Raw genomic sequence first — 19,075 nt, 5'->3', positions numbered from 1 at the left:
TTCATAAAAATCAAAAAGCCCAGGCGAGCGCACACTCCCCGTTCAGATGGTCGAATTCCTCACACACTGCCGATAAACCTGGGCTTACCAGGGTACTATGACAAGGATGGGTTTCACCTGTCGCAGCCATGCACAGACCTCTTCCTGCTGGATCTAGAGGACGCATTTATCAAGCACAGTTTTGGTAGAAAAAAAGGGGGGAGATTTGGAGGCGGCGAAGGGCTGATAACCACTCCTTGCCGCCGGCAGTCACACAGATGATCGAGCAGAGCAGAAGCCTTTTTGCAGAGGAAATGACCATGAGCCATCAGCCCCTTGTAAAGCCTAACACGGCAGTGGGAGCCAAGAGGTGTAAAGTGGTGCACCCCCTTTTTTCATCTTCCAGCCCCGGCTGGCAGAACGAACGAAATAACAGCACTCCCCATCACAGACCAATGCCAGGGACGCAGAATTCATCCAGAGCGGGAGTCTCTGGAAGGTTAGGGGAGCGAGACATGGATTATGGACAGAAAAATACGTATTTGTGAGCAAAAAAGCTGATGGGATACCTAGTTAAGGGGGTGCAGTAATAAAGACGTTTGAAGCATATGTGCTGCCGATTGTTTGAGGGTGACGTATGTGTAAATTAATAATAAAGTGCAGCTGTGTTTTTCACAAATATGTCTCGGCTGTATTTTAGGAACATCAGGCGCAGAAAGGTGAGTGCTAATGATGGTAAAACAGGAGGGGGGGTGTCCGAACCCACGCACCCCTCCACCCCCCATGTTGTATTTTCCCACAGCTCCTACGTTTCCTGTAGCCATGCGCGAGATGGCCATTCGGTCCTGTATTTTCCCTTTGTATCAAGGTACTAGTAGTATTTTATTTCGCATTTGAAATGTACAAAAACTAGAATACTCAGCATTCAAAGCAAAAACGGAACTGGGCAGCCTTCTCACGTATGGCCACGCGAAACTTGAGAGCTCTGTTTTTCTCAACTTCAATCAATCCATTCATTCATCGGTCTACGCGTCGATGAACCAATGTATTCCGTGCATCCTGCCAGATACCCATAAGTCTGTGCGAAGCCAGTCATCCTCGCAGCCCAACCACCCATTCATCCATCTACGGCAGCTCCCCCCAGCGTCCATCCTGCCCATGCACCGCCAGCTATCCTCCACCCACTCTTGCATCCACGTCAACCGCCCAACCCTCCCGCCCTCTTCTTTTCTTTCCATCCATCCCGCCCTCCCTGGCCGGCGTCCTTCCCCCTGTGTCTATTCATTGCCGACAATCGCTCTCTTCAGGTTGCTCTGTTCCCTGCTGGCGAAGAGGGCCGGCAGTCACTGTGGCCTGGCTGCTGGCCAGGGCCGTCAGTAGGCTCTGCTGGAATGCACCTTGGCCCCGCTCAGGTATGCGGCTCTCCACCCACCCCCCTGCAGATGGCACCGCCTACACAGCTTGACTACCTCACCTGGGCCGTGCCTCGCTGACCTCAGTCACCACGCCTCCCCGCGGGGAGCACCCATCCCAATCTATGTCACGGATCGCCGGCTAGATGCTGCTTGACAAGCCGAGGCTAATTTGCTGACAAGGACTTCGACTGGCTCCGTGGGAGGACGTCACATAAGGCGGCTGCTGGGGAGCCACAGCCACCGCCATGGTCTCCCTGGATATCCCCAAACTCCCCCGTGCCTGGAACTACTGGCTCTTGCTGGCCACCTACCTGCTTTTCCTGGTCCTGGGAGCCCTGGTCTTCGTGGGCCTGGAGGCGCGGCACGAGGACGCCCTGCGCCAGTCGGTGCAGGAGGCCCGCCAGCGCTTCCTGCTGGAGCACGACTGCATTGTCCAGCCCGCCCTTGACAAGTTCCTGAGCGAAGCGCTACAGGCCGACAACTACGGCGTCTCGGCGCTAGGCAACAGCTCTGCCATCGAGAACTGGGAGTACACCTCTGCGCTCTTCTTCGCGGTCAGCGTGCTCACCACCACAGGTAAAAGGGCACACAGGTTACCGTTTTTCATCTCGGATTGCAACATGGTCCAATAGTATGGCGATGTTTTGTTTGAGTCTATACCGCACAATGACTTGCAAAGAAAAAGCCGATTCGACAATAGCTGGTATGGGTGCAGTAGAGAAAAACCCCAGATGGCAACTGATGTAGCAACCAGAATCCCATGCGGGTATTGCCATAGTGCCTAAAAGCCGAGATGGTGTCAATAGTTTAAAAATAAATAACATTTCATTATTTTTAATGCAACGATCGCAGATAACACAACGTTTCACTTCAGTAGAACCGCGCGTTTCTTTCTATTTTGAAACGCCCAGTTCCTAAACCTCTTCCCCTGGTCCCTTTATAGTTCTGGTTCCTTGGACTGTGCAACGTCATCAGTGTTTAGTACTTCTATATACCCACACGTTTCATAGCAGCACATGCCCCCTGTCATTATTCGAGTTCTGTTCATTTGCCCCAAATCGTGTGGTGTGTTCCTAGGTGTCCACCAGTCCAACCCTTGTTTCCATTTCGTGATTTGTGGGGCTTTGCCCCTCCCCATTTGGACGCCACATCTCTATTGGTTGCTGCCAGTGCAGTTGAAGTGCATTTTATTTCCTCCAGGCTCCTTGCCTTTTTTTCCTCCCCAAATATTTAAGAAGGCTAGACGGGGACACAATGCAATCTGTCGCCTAGATGGTGCTGTAAAGATGGTAGGGCTGAAGTTTGGGGAAACTCCATATCCGGTCTGGGAAGGTTCCGCCATTCCTCCCACAATGGAGGCAGATTGCATTGTGTGTGAATTTGGTCTTGAATAGAAATACCTGTGCAGTATTCTGTACTGGATTTGTCGTAGTGTGCTGCCAATGAAAGCCTCTCTAACAGACATTAAAGCCCCTGTTCAGTCTTGTTCTTCAAGATTCCCTCTTCATGCCATTAACGGTGGAGAGGAGAGACTGACATAGCATTGAGATACTAGTGTAACAGCTGTGTACACGGGCCAAAGTACCTGTTTTCATTAGCACAGTAGGATCGCCATCTATCCTAAGGCAACCGCTCCTTCTAGCGGAGCATTCTGTGCGTTTGGGCAGTCTCTACTGCGCATGACTGCATCAGACAACATCTGGCCTTTTATATTATTAAGACCCCAACACCCCCCCCAGTTCTTCCGATTAAAGATTTACTTCACAATGGTTATGTTCAGGTATATCAGAATTCCCTTTGAATTGCTGATGTAACCCATGTTTTGATCAGATAAGAGCTATATGACTGGTAATTGCAATCTGTCGCATGGTTCCTTGAAAGTTAGTGTTTTGCTGCTTGATCGCATCTCCAAGTCTCTCTCCCCTTGCCGATCGCGCGACATACACATCCTAGATTTTCCACTTCTGGAATGTCTGGGTTGTCCCACAGCAAATACCCAACCTCGTTTCTTGCCTGTATTGCCCTTTGTGCTGACAGAGGTCAATCCTTTGCGCCTGACCCCGTCCCTCCAAATATAGTATTTTCAATGGTGAATTGTTTCCTATTAACACTAACTCAAGACAGATGCGGGTCCATTATTTCTCCAAACAGCCATTCATTTTTCTGCTATCATTTGGGATGTCAAGCACTATTTACGAATATCTGGTGTCCCCTTCTGAAACTGAGCGACATAATGTCGTCAGGGACATATGAAGGCCCCCACTCCCAATATGATATCTCTGAGTAAAGCCTCTATTTTCTAAAAGATCTCGAACAGGGTGTTTTGCACTATGCATAGCGATTTGCGCAGTGTAATCATCTTAAACAGGTTTTCTCTGTCCATCATTGATAATGGTAGTTTAAACCAGGGTCTTGTATCCCCTTTCAGTTTAACCTGGGCTGGATCAAGATTCTTTTAGAAGATTGACTACGATCATGACTGACATGCATTTTCAAGTACTTGAAGGAGCTCTGTGTAACATGAAGAGAACAGTTCTCGGGGATCGCTTCCAGGCCACCTTTCAATGGAAAATAAGTCGACTTATCCAAGTTGATTCGTAAGCCGCTACGTCTCCCAAGTCACTCATTATTTTCATGACCCTAGGCCCAGAGATTTCCAGATTTCCCAAAAATATAGGTCAATCGTCTCTGTATAGTGAGACTCAATCTTCCCCAGCCATTGAAAACGCTTAAATACTCTCTGATCTTATGCTTCCTGCCAGCTGTTCTACGGCTAAGAGGAACAGCAATGCATCAATTTCCTCTGAACGTGGCCATTGGGTTATTAACATAAAGTAGTTTAATCCAGAATATGAAGCAGTCTCAAAGTCTATTATTTTTTTCTAACGTGGCCCAATCAAATTTCCATCTAATTGAGTCGAAGGCCTTTTCTCAGTGCAAGGCCGTTATGGCTTGGGTGCCTTTGCTAAGGTGGTATACATTCTTTTGACATTCATTCTTGTCCCCCTCCTGGGTACGAACCTGCCTTGTTCTCGTTTTATTAGATTGCACAAGGTCATAGAGAAATTATTTGCAAGTCTTTGGACATTATTTTGCTTTACCCATTAAGGCGCGAAATTGCCCGGGATGAGAAATGGGATTCTGGAGGTTTCCGTGTGTTATGTATGACCCCTATCGTGGCCATCCTTACATTTGGTTACTTCCAGAGTTCCTTACTTTTGTTAAACATGGCTTGCATGGGGCCCCTTACTGGTGGCACCAGTAACTTCCTGAGCTCCAGGGAGAAGCCAATTGGGTCACGGGGTCTTCCCAGCTTAATGACCAAGTTCCCCCACTATTTCTTCTTGGGTGAGTTCCAAATCTTGTTTTGCTTTAATCGTAGCTCCTATTTCAGGGAGTTGGATTTCATTTAAATGCACAGCATTTTTTTTCTCTATTCGGGCCATGCTCTATTGTATAAGTCTGGATAGAAGGAAGCAAAAGCTTTGGCTATTTCTTCTCCTATAGTCTGGACCTCTACATGGGGTGTCTATTTTCTCCTAACCCAACGACTATCTTCTTTTCCAACTGGGACAGTAGTTTCCCGCCTTTGTTGCCAAATTAATATATTCTAGCCTTTTTCCTCCCTAGTAGTCTTGTTTGGCATCATACATCGACACTGGAACAGTAGTTTTCCATCTTTATCGCTGAGTTCAGATATTCTAGCCCCCCCCCCCCCCCCCCGATCCCCCAATAGTCTTGTTTGGTGTCATCCATCGACATTTGTTTATATTTCCTAGTACTTTTAACATTCTCCTGTGAGATTCTATTGTAAAGTTTTCTATGTATTTATCTTCTCATAATTTGCATTTCTTTTCAAATTCGACAAATTTGGATAGTATCCATTTTCTGTCATGTGTGCTGTTAGTGATCACCCCTCCTCTTAATACTGTTTTATAAGCCTCCCTTTATGTGCATTAGCTGTTCACCATACCATCGTTTAATCTGCAGTAGTCTGTAGCTTACATTTTTAATGCACACCTAATTTCTGAATTCACAAGCTAATAATGCGTTGAGACGCCATATTCCCTCACTCTTTCCAACTTTCCTGCTAATCGTGATGAACGGGCTGTGGGGGGGGTGCAGTGATATACCCCTTTACAAATAGGCTGCCTCTTCTATTCTTTGGGATTTTGTACAGGGAATTAGGAAGTAACCATCAAAAATGGTCCAGCCATATATCGGTCAGGTACTGGCACCAATGGGGGCAGCCCTCTGCATGGAAATGCAAGGAATTGGGAAGCAACCTAGCCTTGCTAATAAGGCATGTGTGCCAAAATAAAATGAGAAGCCCTTTTTCGTTGGGGTGGAGGTCTCTCCAAATATTTTGCAGACCACTTGCATGGACGAATAAGGGCAGGATTGTGTGATGGCTTCCTGTGTGGCTTGATTGTGACGACCTGTCTATTCTATGGTCCATTACCTCATTCAAATCCCCATCTATCACTGTCATTTCTGTGCGTTCTCTTGCAAGTAGTGTTCGCAGCGTTTGTAGGTAGTCTTTGCTTAAGGGTGGACGTGCATAAACACTTAAGCTCTGCTTTCTTCTCGTAGATCACCGGTAATCATGATGTAGCTCCTTTTGTCATCACTAAGCACTTGGGGTACCCGTTCAGGCAGTGTTAGTCTTATCGAAATAGCTACCTCCCCCTGCCGTGAACCTTTATAGAATCCAGCATGTTCCACTATATTGTGTCGACCCCCCTGGCCAATGAATTTAAATCAGGACCCTACCAGGTGGGTCTCTTGGAGCAGGACTATATCCGATTCGTCTCCCAGGAATTTCATCACAAGCCCGTGTTTGATTTTGTCGTTTAGACCATTTACATTCCAGGATATACGTAAGTGGGCATCTGTCTTTCCCTTGTGCTAATGCCATTGCTGTGCATTTGGAGACTACTGCTTTCGTATCATCTAGCATTGGGTACCTACATGGGATTGTTCCCCTTCTGAGGGATTGCCAGACACGAATAACCATACCCAAAACTCCTTCCACCCCCATACTTCTCCCAACTTAGAAGCATCTGTTGACCCTTTAACTGTGGTAACTTATTTCGTCCGTGCCAACATTGTTATGCATCAGGCGGCCCAATGTATGCCCATATTTGATTGTTCCTTTGGTTTATCGTTAGTCCAGTGAGTTGTATTCAATTAGTCACACCAGACAATCCAGCATTACCTTAATTTCTGAGTGTATACTACATATCCCCTCTTCTCAGTCCTGTTGGGTCTTGGAGGTCCCTTCATCGGAAATGCATAGGCTAGGAGAAGCTTTCCTGGTCCAGACGGTGCACCAGTTGGTGTTCAGTTGAGTGCTGTTTTGGGACTCTGTGTGTGCTACAATCTTACTGGTTCTTCATATATCTTTTGCCGGGTACGTACTCGCTGGCTCCATGCATTCAGAGATTGACCGCACTCAGTATCTTTCTACCGGATACGTACTCGCTTATTCCATGTATTCGGAGATTGACCGCACTCCGTATATTTCTACCAGGTACGTACTCACTCGCACCATGCATTCAGAGATTGACCGCACTCAGTATCTTTCTACAGGATACGTACTCACTGGCTCCATGCATTCGGAGATTGACCGCACTCAGTATCTTTCTACCTCGTTTTAATGGAAGGGGTGGAGGTGCCACCTCTATTTCTGAGCTCTATGAAGCACTCCACATTTCAGTACGGTATCCATCCCTTTTCCGTGGAGTGCTCCTTCTTTGCGTTCCCGTTTGTCCTCCTCTTCGGAAAGGACACCTGGGTGCGTTGCCTTCTGATCGGTACCCCATGGATGGCAATATGTTCTACTCTGTGCTTGCTGCTCAACGGGGCTCTTGTGCTTGTATTTGGTAACTTGAACATGGTATTACACCAGTTGAGTGGAGCAGGTGACGCATCCACCTATCGCTGCTCGCTAGCGTCCCCAGTATCATTGTCAATTGCTCTAGTTACAGTGCCTAAAAGCCGTTTCAATCCCAACGGTTAATTCCTATAGTGCCCCAACTCTCGGGTGCTATTTGCTGTAGCCCCGAGAGTCCCCAATGGCAATTTCTTTAGAGTGATTTTGTTTAGCGACCGCGCCTAAAAGCCCACACGTGCATTAATATGTGCGTGTTTAAACATTTTTTTTTTCCTATCTAATATCTCGTTTAGTGCCCATAATCTCAGATGTTTTCTTATAGCACCTTGAAGTCTAGGTGATAGTTGTCACTGTGCCTAAAAATCAGGTGTCTTATTTATTACACATTTTCATAAAGCGCGGACAAGGCAAAAAGGTGCGTCGGAGCGCTGTACAAGAAAAAACATAAGAACAAAATACTCAAACCACTAGGAACAGTTTCCTAAACTAAGACAATGAAAAACATTGCTATATTACACTCGGCATAAAATATAATTTCAGGGTAAAATGGATTCTAGAAAACGAGACCATTAAAAAGAGCTAAAATTCTATATTGCAATATATGGCCTTTAAAACTTTCCTGAATTTCAAATAATCAGGGAAAGGTGCGCATTTACAGCAGAAGGGCAGCGTCTGAAAAGGATCTGTTATATGTTGACCTTCTACCTCAGAACCTCAAGTCTTGAAAGCCCCCTACTGGCTCCATTTCTAGAGCCCCAGGAGATCTTCAAGTTCTTGCAAGATCTACAGGGCCAGACCCCTGGAGGGCTTCGCTTGCAATGCAGGTCAATGTGAAAGAGATTCTGGTGGCTTCTGAGGTAAGCTAATGGCGGCTTTTGAAAATGAGGGTCATTCTCTCAGATTGCGTGGCATGAGGTAATCTGGCTGCAGGGTGAAATACAGCTTTCAAAGGAGCTAGTGAAGTTTGGGGTAGCCCTCCCAAAGGAGAATTACCACAATCAATCCACGCGTAAAGGAAACGGAGGATGTGATAGCCCTCAGAAAAGTAGCAGAGTGAACTAAAGAATTATAACTGCTGAACCCATATACATGCATACTTCTACATTGCCGATCCTATACCCTCACCAGAATGATTTGTCTCACACATTGTTTGTCGGTGTTGGCAATAAAAGGCCGTAGATTTTATTGTACAGATATGGTTATGCAGATAACAATAATCGCATATCATGATGACATACTTTTTGGGCATCGGGACTTGGGGTTACCCCCTCTGGCCCGTGCCCGCCTTCTCATGTCCCACCACTTGTTGTGGACACCGTACAGTGCCCTGTACTTCTTTTCCTTTGTTCTTCTCCCTTATTTGTAGAGTGGGAGGGTTTTGTGGTAAAGAAGTAAAGGTTTTGGAAGACACTAAGTAAACAGTGCACCTCCTGTGTGTTTGGGTCCCCGTTCAGGGTCCACAAACTGTTTGTGTTTTCTCAGAGCATGTTGCTCTGTATTTATAAGACCCAGGGGAGCCCTGGGTCTTTGTTATGCGTAGTGGGGCTGTTATGTTTCAGCCCCCGGCCGGATAGCTGACTATCTGGCCCCCCGGGGGGGACTGTTCTTTGAACCTGGTCCCTGCCTGCCTGTTGGTTTCCTTAGGTGCTTAGCACCTTGTTGCATGAAGGAAGGGTGAAGTGATTGTTCACACTTCACCCTTCAGCATTGTGTAGGTCAGACTGCGTGTCTCTTTGACTTCGGGGGGGGGGGGAGGAGCAGTGAAGGGGAGAGGTTTGGCTGCCCCTCTCCGGGCCTGCTGATGGTAACAGCAGTTACCCTGCCTCGCTGTGTGAGGCACTGCAGCATTGCCCAGTATGTGGAATAGCTGACATGCGGGAATCCAAAGGGAAATTTAGCATGAAGAGCAAAACTAGTTTGTGAGCCTCTTATGTTAGCTTAACCCAGCCACATATAATTCGGGAAAGATGAAGGGGAACGAGGAAATAGAAGGAACTCTGTCTACGAGGGGTTCAATTTCAAGAAATGGGAGGCCATCCGTTCTTTGATGGTAAGTAAACCGTCACAGGGGCACAGAATGTCTCCCTACGACCACACCCTGATGTAAATCTGAGTATCGTCAGCATACTGGAGCACATTCATTGTATGTTTCACTGCCATCATTGTATGTTTCACTGCCATGTTGCCCAAAGGCTCCATGGAAAACTTAAAAACCATAGGAGGTAGGATTGATCCATGGGGAACCCGAGCAGTAGAGTGGGCCTGCCCAAGGCTCACAAACTGCCACTTAATGGACATGAAAGAGTGAAACCACTCCAGCATCCGACCCCTATCGCCCATCTGCTTTGACCGGGTCTCTAAGAGTATCTCATGATCGATAGCATCAAGTGCAGTGGATAGGTCAAGAAGGATCAGGAGACGAGAACCCCAGGGATGTCATTTGGGAGTCGCCAGGGGGTCACAACTGCGACCCTTGGGGGCCACAGTTGCAACCCCTGGTGACTCCCTTGCAACCCCAACTTAGGAAAAAATCAAAGATTTTGCCCCCCAAAAACAAAAATGGTGTAGCGGGCCCTCCAGGTCTGGTGGGTCCCCGGCCCAGTCCTCACACATCAGGGTGAAGGCTGGGCCGGGGAGGCACACAATAAGTGTTGTAGCTGATGGTGACATGTGTCACATGCCACGTTCAGCTCCAACCCCTTCTCCCTCGGCTTCCTTGCAGCTCCTATACAGGAACCAGGTACCTTTAGCAGCTTCCTGGTTCCTGTTTGTGAGCAGCACGGAGGAGCAGAGGGGGCCTGGAAGGATGGACCGAAGCTGCAAGAAACAGGTAAGAAGGCTTTTTTTGTTTGTAATTTGATGTGTGTTTTGCATGTGTGAAGTGATGTGATGTGTGTTTTTGAATGTTCTGGGTGTGTGTGTGCCTGTGTAGAGAATGCAAAGAGCGTATTCTCCAAGAGAAGGTGTGAGTGACTGGTGCTTGAATGAGAAGTGAGGTGATGTGTTTTTTTTAATGTTCTGGGGAGCCGGTGTGTGCCTGTGTATAGAATGCAACGAGTAAATGTAAGAGGTGTGAGTGGGTGACTGGTGGGTGAATGAGCCTCCATGTGGTAGTGTGTTTGAATGTTCTGGGTGGGGGGGGGGGGGGGTGTGTGTGTGTGTGTGTGTGTGTCTGTCCGTCCGTCCGTCCCTAGGCGACTGGAGATCACTGGAGCATTTTTGCCACATCCTTTATTGACTTTACGTATTTTACTGGCGGTTTTGGACAAAGGCAAGTTCATGTGTCCCATTCCCTGTCTAGAGTGGCATTTTGGTGCAGTCAGTCTAGCCATTGCTTACTGTGGCATGACATTTATTACTAGGCATCTTTAAAAAAGCAAGCATGATAAGTAGTGTTACCTCGCTAGACTGATGTTTTGGTGTAGCAGCCTGTATATTCTTCACTGTAGCATGACTCTTTTATTAACTGAGCATCTCTCACGAATCAAACAAGATAAGTGTACTTATGGGTCTAGACTGGCTTACATTGGAACCAGTTTGGACAGGTTTTCCTGTTGTGACATGCCACTTTTAATGGTCAAACCAACGTGAGTATGTACTTACATAGGAGTACTGGCATATATTGTCAGAGCCTGTTTTGTGCCCAGTACCAGTAATGATACTTTTGAAAAACGTCTTAAAGCGAACAAAAGTAAGATCTTATGTGGGAATACTAGCATATGTTGGTGGAGCCAGCATGGATACAACCAGCATACACATGTTTTTTATACTGGCATATAGTGCAGGGACCAGCATGATAATGCATTGGGAAATGCCCTGCGCACTTTTGGTGACTTCCATTTATTGTACTTTTTTTCATGATTTACCCTACAAAACCGATTGGTGGCCTTTTCCCAGAAAGTGTGCTGTGTAATGCTCCATTTTAACCCATTATTCAAACCATTTACTCTGGGGAGGGAGAAGAATCCCCCAACCCATTTTCATTATTTCGGGTTCCCTCGCTATGCTCAGTCCCAATCACATACTTGTGGCAAATATTTACACCCTCCAAAAAATCAGCCACCATTGGTGGCTGGTATATTTGTGGACCGACCATGCACTGCCCCCTTCTCTCTGTTTCGTTAAAGATTTAAGTTTTGATTGAAAAACATGTATACTTTTTTCACTTGCAGTAGTGCATGCCCCTGCAGCGGCATAATCATCATGGGCATTGCGCACACATGGTGGTCCGGTCCGACTCGAGTGTGGGGTGCCCTGTGCTTTAAAGAGCTTGGGAGGGGCACCACAGCATTGCTCGCAGGGGACCTGCCAAATTTTGTGCTGCGCCATTGGGCACCACTGGGTTTGACAAAGGGGTAGTGTGCAGTGCGCGCCTTGATGTCTGCCAGCGAGTCCTCGGGTGAGAAGCAACTTGTTTCCAATTTTAAATAACTGTGTGGTGCTATGAATTTGTGTGCAGCAATATTACATGAAATAGTCTGCTTGCACCCAGTATTACACTTGGATAATAAAATAATAGGGGGGGATCTTGGGTATATTGAAAGAACCTTTCCAAGGTATTATACTCCAGCAAAGATAACTTTATCAGGTGTACAAATGCACTTCCCTCTGTGCACGCAGACCAGTCTAATGGGTTTCTTCTATCGCAGTGGTAGCTGAATCATATATACATTTATAACCAGGGAATTTTGTTGATACTAAATCCTGGTCAATGATTTAATTTTCAGGCCTATCTCGTGCAACATCTTTCTCCTGGTTAAACAGCAGGGCACGCCTCCTCAGGTCAGTGCTTTTTTGGCTTGTTTAACACAGCAACGCCACAGATTGTTCTTCTGTGTCCATTGATCTATAGATGTAGCTGTAGCCTGTGTTACAGATTTCGGTTACCCTGTTAGAAATACTGCATTATGTATGTTTTACATATAGACCCCACGTCGAATCTGGAAAATGGCATTCCCCAAATGTGTAATCGTGCATGCCTCCCTCTGTACCTCGGTTAGTATATCTGGCTGAAATGAGAGCACTTGGAACACGGGTGCTAAATGCATCTAATAAATCCGACTGTAGTTTGCCACACCTTCCTGTGATGTCACTTGGGGTGGAGTCAAATTATTTCACTTCCTGTGATGTCATCAGGGGGTCAAGGGTCATGTGATGTCACTTCAGCTACCCCTGGCATTTTGGTGAAATGACGTCCCTTAGTTTTCTAGGATTGTGTGTCCGTAATGGTAGGAGTGGGTATCCATGGTGGGGCAAGGCGACGGGTCAGCAGTGTTGGTGATGGGGCAGACTCTGAGTGAGGGCACGTGTGTGCAGTGCAGTGGAGTTAGTTTGTTTGGGAGGGGTGCAGAGATAGTGTGCAGTCAGTTGGTTAGCGGTGATACCTACTCATCCGAGTTGGGTCAGCAGATGAAAGTTGGCTGCCCGTTGTCGGATCAGGTACCCAGCTTTCACCACTGCCACAGGGCCCAAATGGGTGTTAGTCAGTCGGTCAGGCTGTGAGGTGGAGAGGATAGAACAGTCATCCAGTCGCAATCCTGAGTGGTGAGGTCAGATGGCTGGGGTCGCGTGCCTGCAGGTAAAACGTGCGCGCAGAAACGTACGACAGCCTGGCAGAGCCTAAGCATGGTATCGGCGTGTAGCGGGGTGGAGGATTAAGCCAGGAATCCACAAGTGGAGTTGCTGGTGTCAGAGACTCCTGTATATTGCTGGTGCGGAGAGCGAGACTGATCAGCCTGATATAGCCAGGACCCGGCACCAGAGTAAAGCAGGAAGCAAGATAATAACCAGTGGAACCAAGAGCTTGGTGACCCTTACCCATGTTGTGCTTCCCCAATCATCATTAAAACATTGTTTAAGTGTTTGGCAATTCAAGGCTGTGGTTTTTATAGCACATCACGTAATATTACACAACATAATAACTATACAATACATAATGTACACTTTTGGGCACGAGGTCCAGGGTTGTGCCCCCTGGCCTGTGCAGCCTTCTTCCCACGACGACGTGGGCACTGTTTGTTGCCCTATACTTCTCTTCCTCTCCCTTTTTTCCCTTTTCTTGGGTGGGTGGGTTCTGAGAACAAGAAAAGTATTCTGCCTGTGCAAATTACTTGTGGTGCTCCGTACGGAGTACCAAGGATTGTTTCTTGCTGCTCAGGCAGCACCTTATATTCTAAAAGATTTGCCCTAGGCTGAGCATGTTTGTGGGGGCTTTGCAGCTCCCCCGGCCGGCTAGAGCTGACAGCAGTTAGACCATTGTTGGTCGCCTGTTACTTCCTGCCTCCCTGGTCTCTTGGGTGCGGCACTTGCTAATGTGCCTTGGCACCCTGCTATGGCCCTCATCATGTTTGGCCCCATGTAGCTGGTTAAGAGGGGAGGGGGTTGGGGCTACCCCTGTGATTACAGTGTATGTTCTGCCCCTTCCCCTCCACCTTTGTCCTCCTTGCCCCTCAGGTTGCTTGTCCACGCTTTCAAGTTACGGTTTGCCCCCTCTGCGGAGCTGCCTAGTATCGGATTCTGCATCGGGAACACTTGGTATAATAGAAGGCATATATAGTGCAGAGGACTGGGCTAGCAGTGCAGGGCGGTAGAAAGGTGGAAGGGGGATCGCATTGTGAGGCAGCAGTGTGAGAGGCACAGTGAGAGTAGTGTACAAGAGGGCGGAGCAACCTCTGATGGGCCCATGGGATCAGAGCTCACCCTCAAGTACTTTTAAGACGAGATAGCTACACCTTGAGGAGGATGGGGTGCAGGATTCGCTTACTCCATGACGAGTACAAAAAACGGGGAAACAAATGGAAATCAACAGTGATGCGATTGCATGTCTCGCTTCAACTCCCCAATTCTTCATTCAGACAGCAATAGTTATAGTACATTCTCGTCATCATTGACTTTTAACACTGTCATGCAATTCTATTGGTCGGGAAAGGTACCTTAAGTATAGGTGCTATATCTGTATATGGTAACGGAGCATGAGGGTTGGATAACTCTTATCGGGTGGGCGTCTACGCCCAACCCTACATCACTCGTGATAGACGTCACTACAAGTACAATGCCTTATTGGTTCTACTAGCTACAGGACCCTAGATTATTTGGTCCATTGTGATTGGGTGGGTTACACCCCCAGGCATAAATCTCCACTTTAATTAGCAGCATGCAGAATGGACACCCAGATGTGGAGTGCCCCAAGATTCACCCTGCCACCCTTCCATCAATCAGTACTTTAGGGCTATGTGTTAGATAGTTGGCTGAGGATGGCCTCGAAACTGTAGCTTCTTATCAGGAAATGTTATGGTATCCTCGGGTTCTTGGTGACATCAGACGTTGGTACCCCTTCGCCCTTGGCTGGTCACGTGTCTGTTCACCGTGAATCTGCTTAATTTTCCTTCTTTTCGTGTATTTGATTGTTACTTAGCCTCGCAACCTGCCTGAGGCCTCCTTATCTCGACCTTCATTGGCTGGCAGCTATCCTCTGAAGTTTTGATTCTTAGGAGTTGCCGCTCTCCTCCCTTCTTGGAGTTGACCTCAAATTCCCAGGCATGAGCTACTTCTTACTGAGTTTAGATTCCGCTCTTCCCTTCTGGCTTTAACTGGAATATGAATCTCGGCCTGTTTTACCCCTTGCAGCCTGGGCTTGATTCTGCTTTTACAAAATGGAGTTGCACTTGTACAATGTGCTTCATTGAGGTAGATATGTAATTTGGTGCTTGCCGCTCTATTCTTCTGCTAAGCATTGCAAGCAGTACAGTTTCCTTGGCTTCTTGCGTTCCAAGCCTATTTACAGGCATTTAGTCAGTTACGTATTTTCATCCTTCCTTCATGGTTACGTTCTTCGTGCTGCAACGTTGTTTCTTCTTTTAAGTCTGTCGCACCATTATTCATAACTTTTCGTCTGTGTCATCCTTTAGCCGTTGTTTCGTTCATCTGTGAGTCTGTCCGAGCCCGTGTGTCGTCGCCACTCGCCTTCCATTAAGGCTCTATGGGTCTCTTCGGGGATAGTCTGCAAGTAGTCTTCATTTCGTGTTAACTGCTGGTATGGTTGTCTCAGTGGGTACCAGGCTGCCCAAGGTTGTCTGGTTATAGGCACTTCAACAGGTATTGCTCTTCTGATTGGCACTGGGCAGAGTTCTAGAGCTGCTCTCTGTTGGCTCATTTGTTTCTCATAAGTCACATACCTTGGCGAGTATGTTCCTGGTACCTCAAAATGGGGGTCTGGGGTGCAGGCCATGTCTGGGACCTCCTCTACACTCCCCCTCTGGTCAGTTCATCGACCACTTCTGCTTCCTCCTTTTGGATTCGTCTTTCTTGTTTCTTCTGCATATTGTTCATCGTCTTCTGGGTTTGTACATGATGGTGTGAACGTGTGTTTCTTTGGAGTCGAGATTTTTATCACTCCCTTCAAACTTCCTGCTGTTTTTACGTGTTCGTCTTTGTTCCTGGTCATCAGCTGGCATTGTCCATTTGGGCTGCATTAGATCCATTTTCCTTCATATTTTCTTCATTTTCTGGGATACACAAACTTTGTTCCTTCTGGCGCAAATTCGCTGGCCTTCACACAGTCTCTTATTTCTTCATCGGTCAGGTCTCTGGGATTCCATCCTGATTTGACATTGATCATAATCTTCATCCCAATGGCTTTCTCTGGCATTGTGTGGTGATTATCTTGATAACCCAAAATCCTAGTAGTGTCATCAATAGCAGGGCTCCCAGAAACTTAATATGTCCGCCATCCATTGTGGGACCCATGAGAATAATGCTCCAAACCAGCTGTCCTCTACTTCGTCAGTTTCATCAATCATCTTGTTCTGTAGGTTTGTCAGTATACTTATGGCTTCTCTTAAGGTTCCATTTTCTTCATCGTGCGAAGGTATAAATGCGCAACATGATTCTCCGATTTTTGTGCAAACACCTCCATCCATCGCAGTGATCATGTCAAGTACATATCTGTTCTGGAGGGTCATCAATCGGATTGCTCTTAGTTCTTCTTTGATCACGTTGAATCCTTTTAGGTGGTGTTGATGGTCTGCAATAACTCCCATCTGGTTATCTGCAACCATTTCGTATTTACTCCAACCTGGATGTGTGGCATGAAAATCGTTGTGAATACTGATGAGGTGAGGCTGAACAGTCTGTGTTCATATGGGATTGCATGAAATGCTTCTTCTGATTTGTCAGAAAAGTAATTCTCTCTCTTCATTCAGGATACCAGTTCCACAGACCTCCTCTTCCTTAGGTGAGCATCTGCCTTCGGGAAACTGTCAATATTCAGGTCACTTTTCGGGATCACAAGTGCGGGAACGTGGACGTTCACTATTGTGCATATGCCTCCCCAGTTTTTCGGCAGTCTTATGTATGCTTTGGATCCACATGCCCAATAATGATCCATAATTACTGTGGTTCCGTGTACCATTCCTGGAGCGTTGAAGACTTGTCCACAGTTCTGATTCTCTCCCTTCTTCCTTGTGCTGTTATTTCTGAAACCGAGCTTTGGGTTTTCTAGTGGCACTATTTGTAAGGGTCCTCCTCTGTCTTCGACCCATGTGACTAGTTTTGCAAGTTTTGGCCATAATGGCTTGCATCCGTTCCGCACTATGTTGATGGTAGGTTCGTATTGCCCAATGACCATCCAGGCTCTGCAGATCACTACTCCCATCCATCTGGTGAAGGCACTGTCCCCCAAATCTGCATTTGGCCTCTGTTCTTCCAACTTCGAGCCTCCTCTGGAGTTTTTCCTTGGATGTTTAGCTTCTGGTTCACTTCCCATCTAATTTCAGCCCCTTTTACACCAGGGTTCTCGTACCTGATTACATGATTCTTAGTATGAGCTCTATTTCTTGTTTTTATGTCTTCAACATAATCATCCTCGTCAGAATCAGTTGCTTCAGTTGCCCATTTCAGGGAGGCATCACTGCCCATGAACTGGCCTCTGGTCTTGCACATTGCTACGTGAGACATACAATGTGCTGTCTGGACATCAATTTCAGCAGCCACAAAGATCTTGGATTTTCACATGCTGTATGGTAGAAGTGCGCAGATGAAGCATTCTCCTTCTGATTTTCTTCTTCCGACCTCCTTCATGTGTTGGTACCAAATGTTGTTGCCTAGATGTGCTGTGCTGTCCAGGTAATCGTTAAGTTCATTGATGTCTTTGTGTGGGCTTCTCTTGATTATTAGTGTCTTTTTGTAGTAAGCTATGACTACATCTCTAAATGCATCTGTATGACTTTTCCTTGCTGGTGGACTCTCGGGCATTCTAGTCGGTGAAGCAGTTTTCTTCATCTGCATTGATGTGCTAAGAGGCGGTTTTGCGTTTCTCTTCCTCTCCTCTTGTATTCTTTCGTAGAGTGCCTTTACCCACCATCTGTCTGACATCAGCCCAATGTAAGGCTGCATCTTGGGCCTGGTGCTTGTCATTTGTGTTGGAACTGGTGTGCTTATCACTGCAGTCTCTGTGGTTCAATTTTTCAGTTCCTCATGTAGTTTCCTTGCTCTAGCTACAAACGGGAATAAATGATCTGTCAGTATTTGCATCTTTGCAGTAAATCCTCCTGTAGCCGCTTCTGTCTTCTTAAGGGCTTTTGCTATATCTTCTTTAGTCGGCCTTTCATTTGCTTTTTTTTTCGGTCACATTTACTATTTTCTGGGACTGGTTGTTCGGTAGGCAGTCTCATGCTCTCTCTTCGTTCAAGGTTCTGTAGCCATTGACACTTGCCCTTGTTCGTGTGTGTGCGTGTGTGTGTGTGTGTGTGTGTGTGTAGTAGTCAGTGCTACGTTTTCATTCATTCCGTGCTGACCCTGTCTCCAGCTTTCCTCTTCATTCGTTACCTCAAGTGCGTATGAATTACTACTAATTAAATTCAATTTTAGTTAGTTTACCTTACTATCAGGTTTTCTTGGAACCGGAATAACTATATATGGCCTGGGTGCCTTCGTGGGATCCATGCGTACAATATCTGGTGGGTGCACTGAAATTGGAACGCTTTGTGCACCAATAAAAGAATGCAGTTCTGATTGTTAATGACAGAAAAACAATGATGATCACTGCATATACACATAATCGAGCAGTATGAAAGTTGGCAGCATTTCCTTCCAGGGTAGCGGGGGTGCCCCTCTGTTTGTGGGAGGACAAGGTTAATACTATTATTTTCACTTACTCCATTATTTTCTCTCAGAAAGTTTGTACATAAAGTGTCTTGTGCTACGTAAGTGTCCCTCTCTTGCGGGTGATGGTTGTCTCTGGTTGTGTGAAACAGTTCCCTTGCTAGACTATGGAGAAAGATTAGACTAACACCTTTGGTAAGGCACGTTCATTATGCCAATTCCCAGTCCACCCCCCGAATTTGCTTCAGTCCTGAGGACATGCTGCATCCTGTTTAATGTAAAAATGGAAAAAATAGCAATGAATCAAAATGAAAGTAAAAAAATAAAAATAAGACGGTGAAGTTCTCGTCTCAGCTCTCTCGATCTGTCCCTCGGCGGAAAGATGAAGTGCTTTGTCTCTGTCTCCTGGATCTGTCCCTCGGCGGAAGGTTTCACTGGAATCTCCTCAAATACTCTTTGTAAGTTGGACAGTTCCACTTGGAGCATTATCCCATGGAGGAGTGTTCCCATATGCGCAACATTAGTTGGATCTCTGATGAAGGTGATGACGTCAACCTTGGCAGGTCTCCCCACCATTTTTGGAAAGTCAGTGACTAGACAGAACAGGACATTGTGAGCCAGGCGGCTGTCCTCGGGTGACGGGGACATTTGTCCTGCTTTGCTGGGTTCTGGATCACAGGCCTTT

At 46.7% G+C, this 19,075-nt stretch overlaps 1 protein-coding gene across 1 annotated transcript in view; it reads left to right on the top strand.

Moving 5' to 3' along the window:
- Positions 1-1,095: 1,095 nt before the first annotated feature.
- Positions 1,096-19,075, top strand: part of LOC138567032 (potassium channel subfamily K member 1-like) — a 92,926-nt gene continuing 74,946 nt past the window's right edge. The window contains exon 1 of the mRNA XM_069644856.1: positions 1,096-1,970. Within this exon, the coding sequence (XP_069500957.1) occupies positions 1,640-1,970 (331 nt within the window). The 5' untranslated portion in view covers positions 1,096-1,639. The remainder of the gene's footprint in view (positions 1,971-19,075) is intronic.

The sequence above is a fragment of the Ambystoma mexicanum genome, chromosome 2p (assembly GCF_040938575.1).
Source record: "Ambystoma mexicanum isolate Mex_15411 chromosome 2p, UKY_AmexF1_1, whole genome shotgun sequence".
NCBI lineage: Eukaryota > Metazoa > Chordata > Amphibia > Caudata > Ambystomatidae > Ambystoma > Ambystoma mexicanum.
This window is presented reverse-complemented; position numbering and strand designations above follow the sequence as displayed.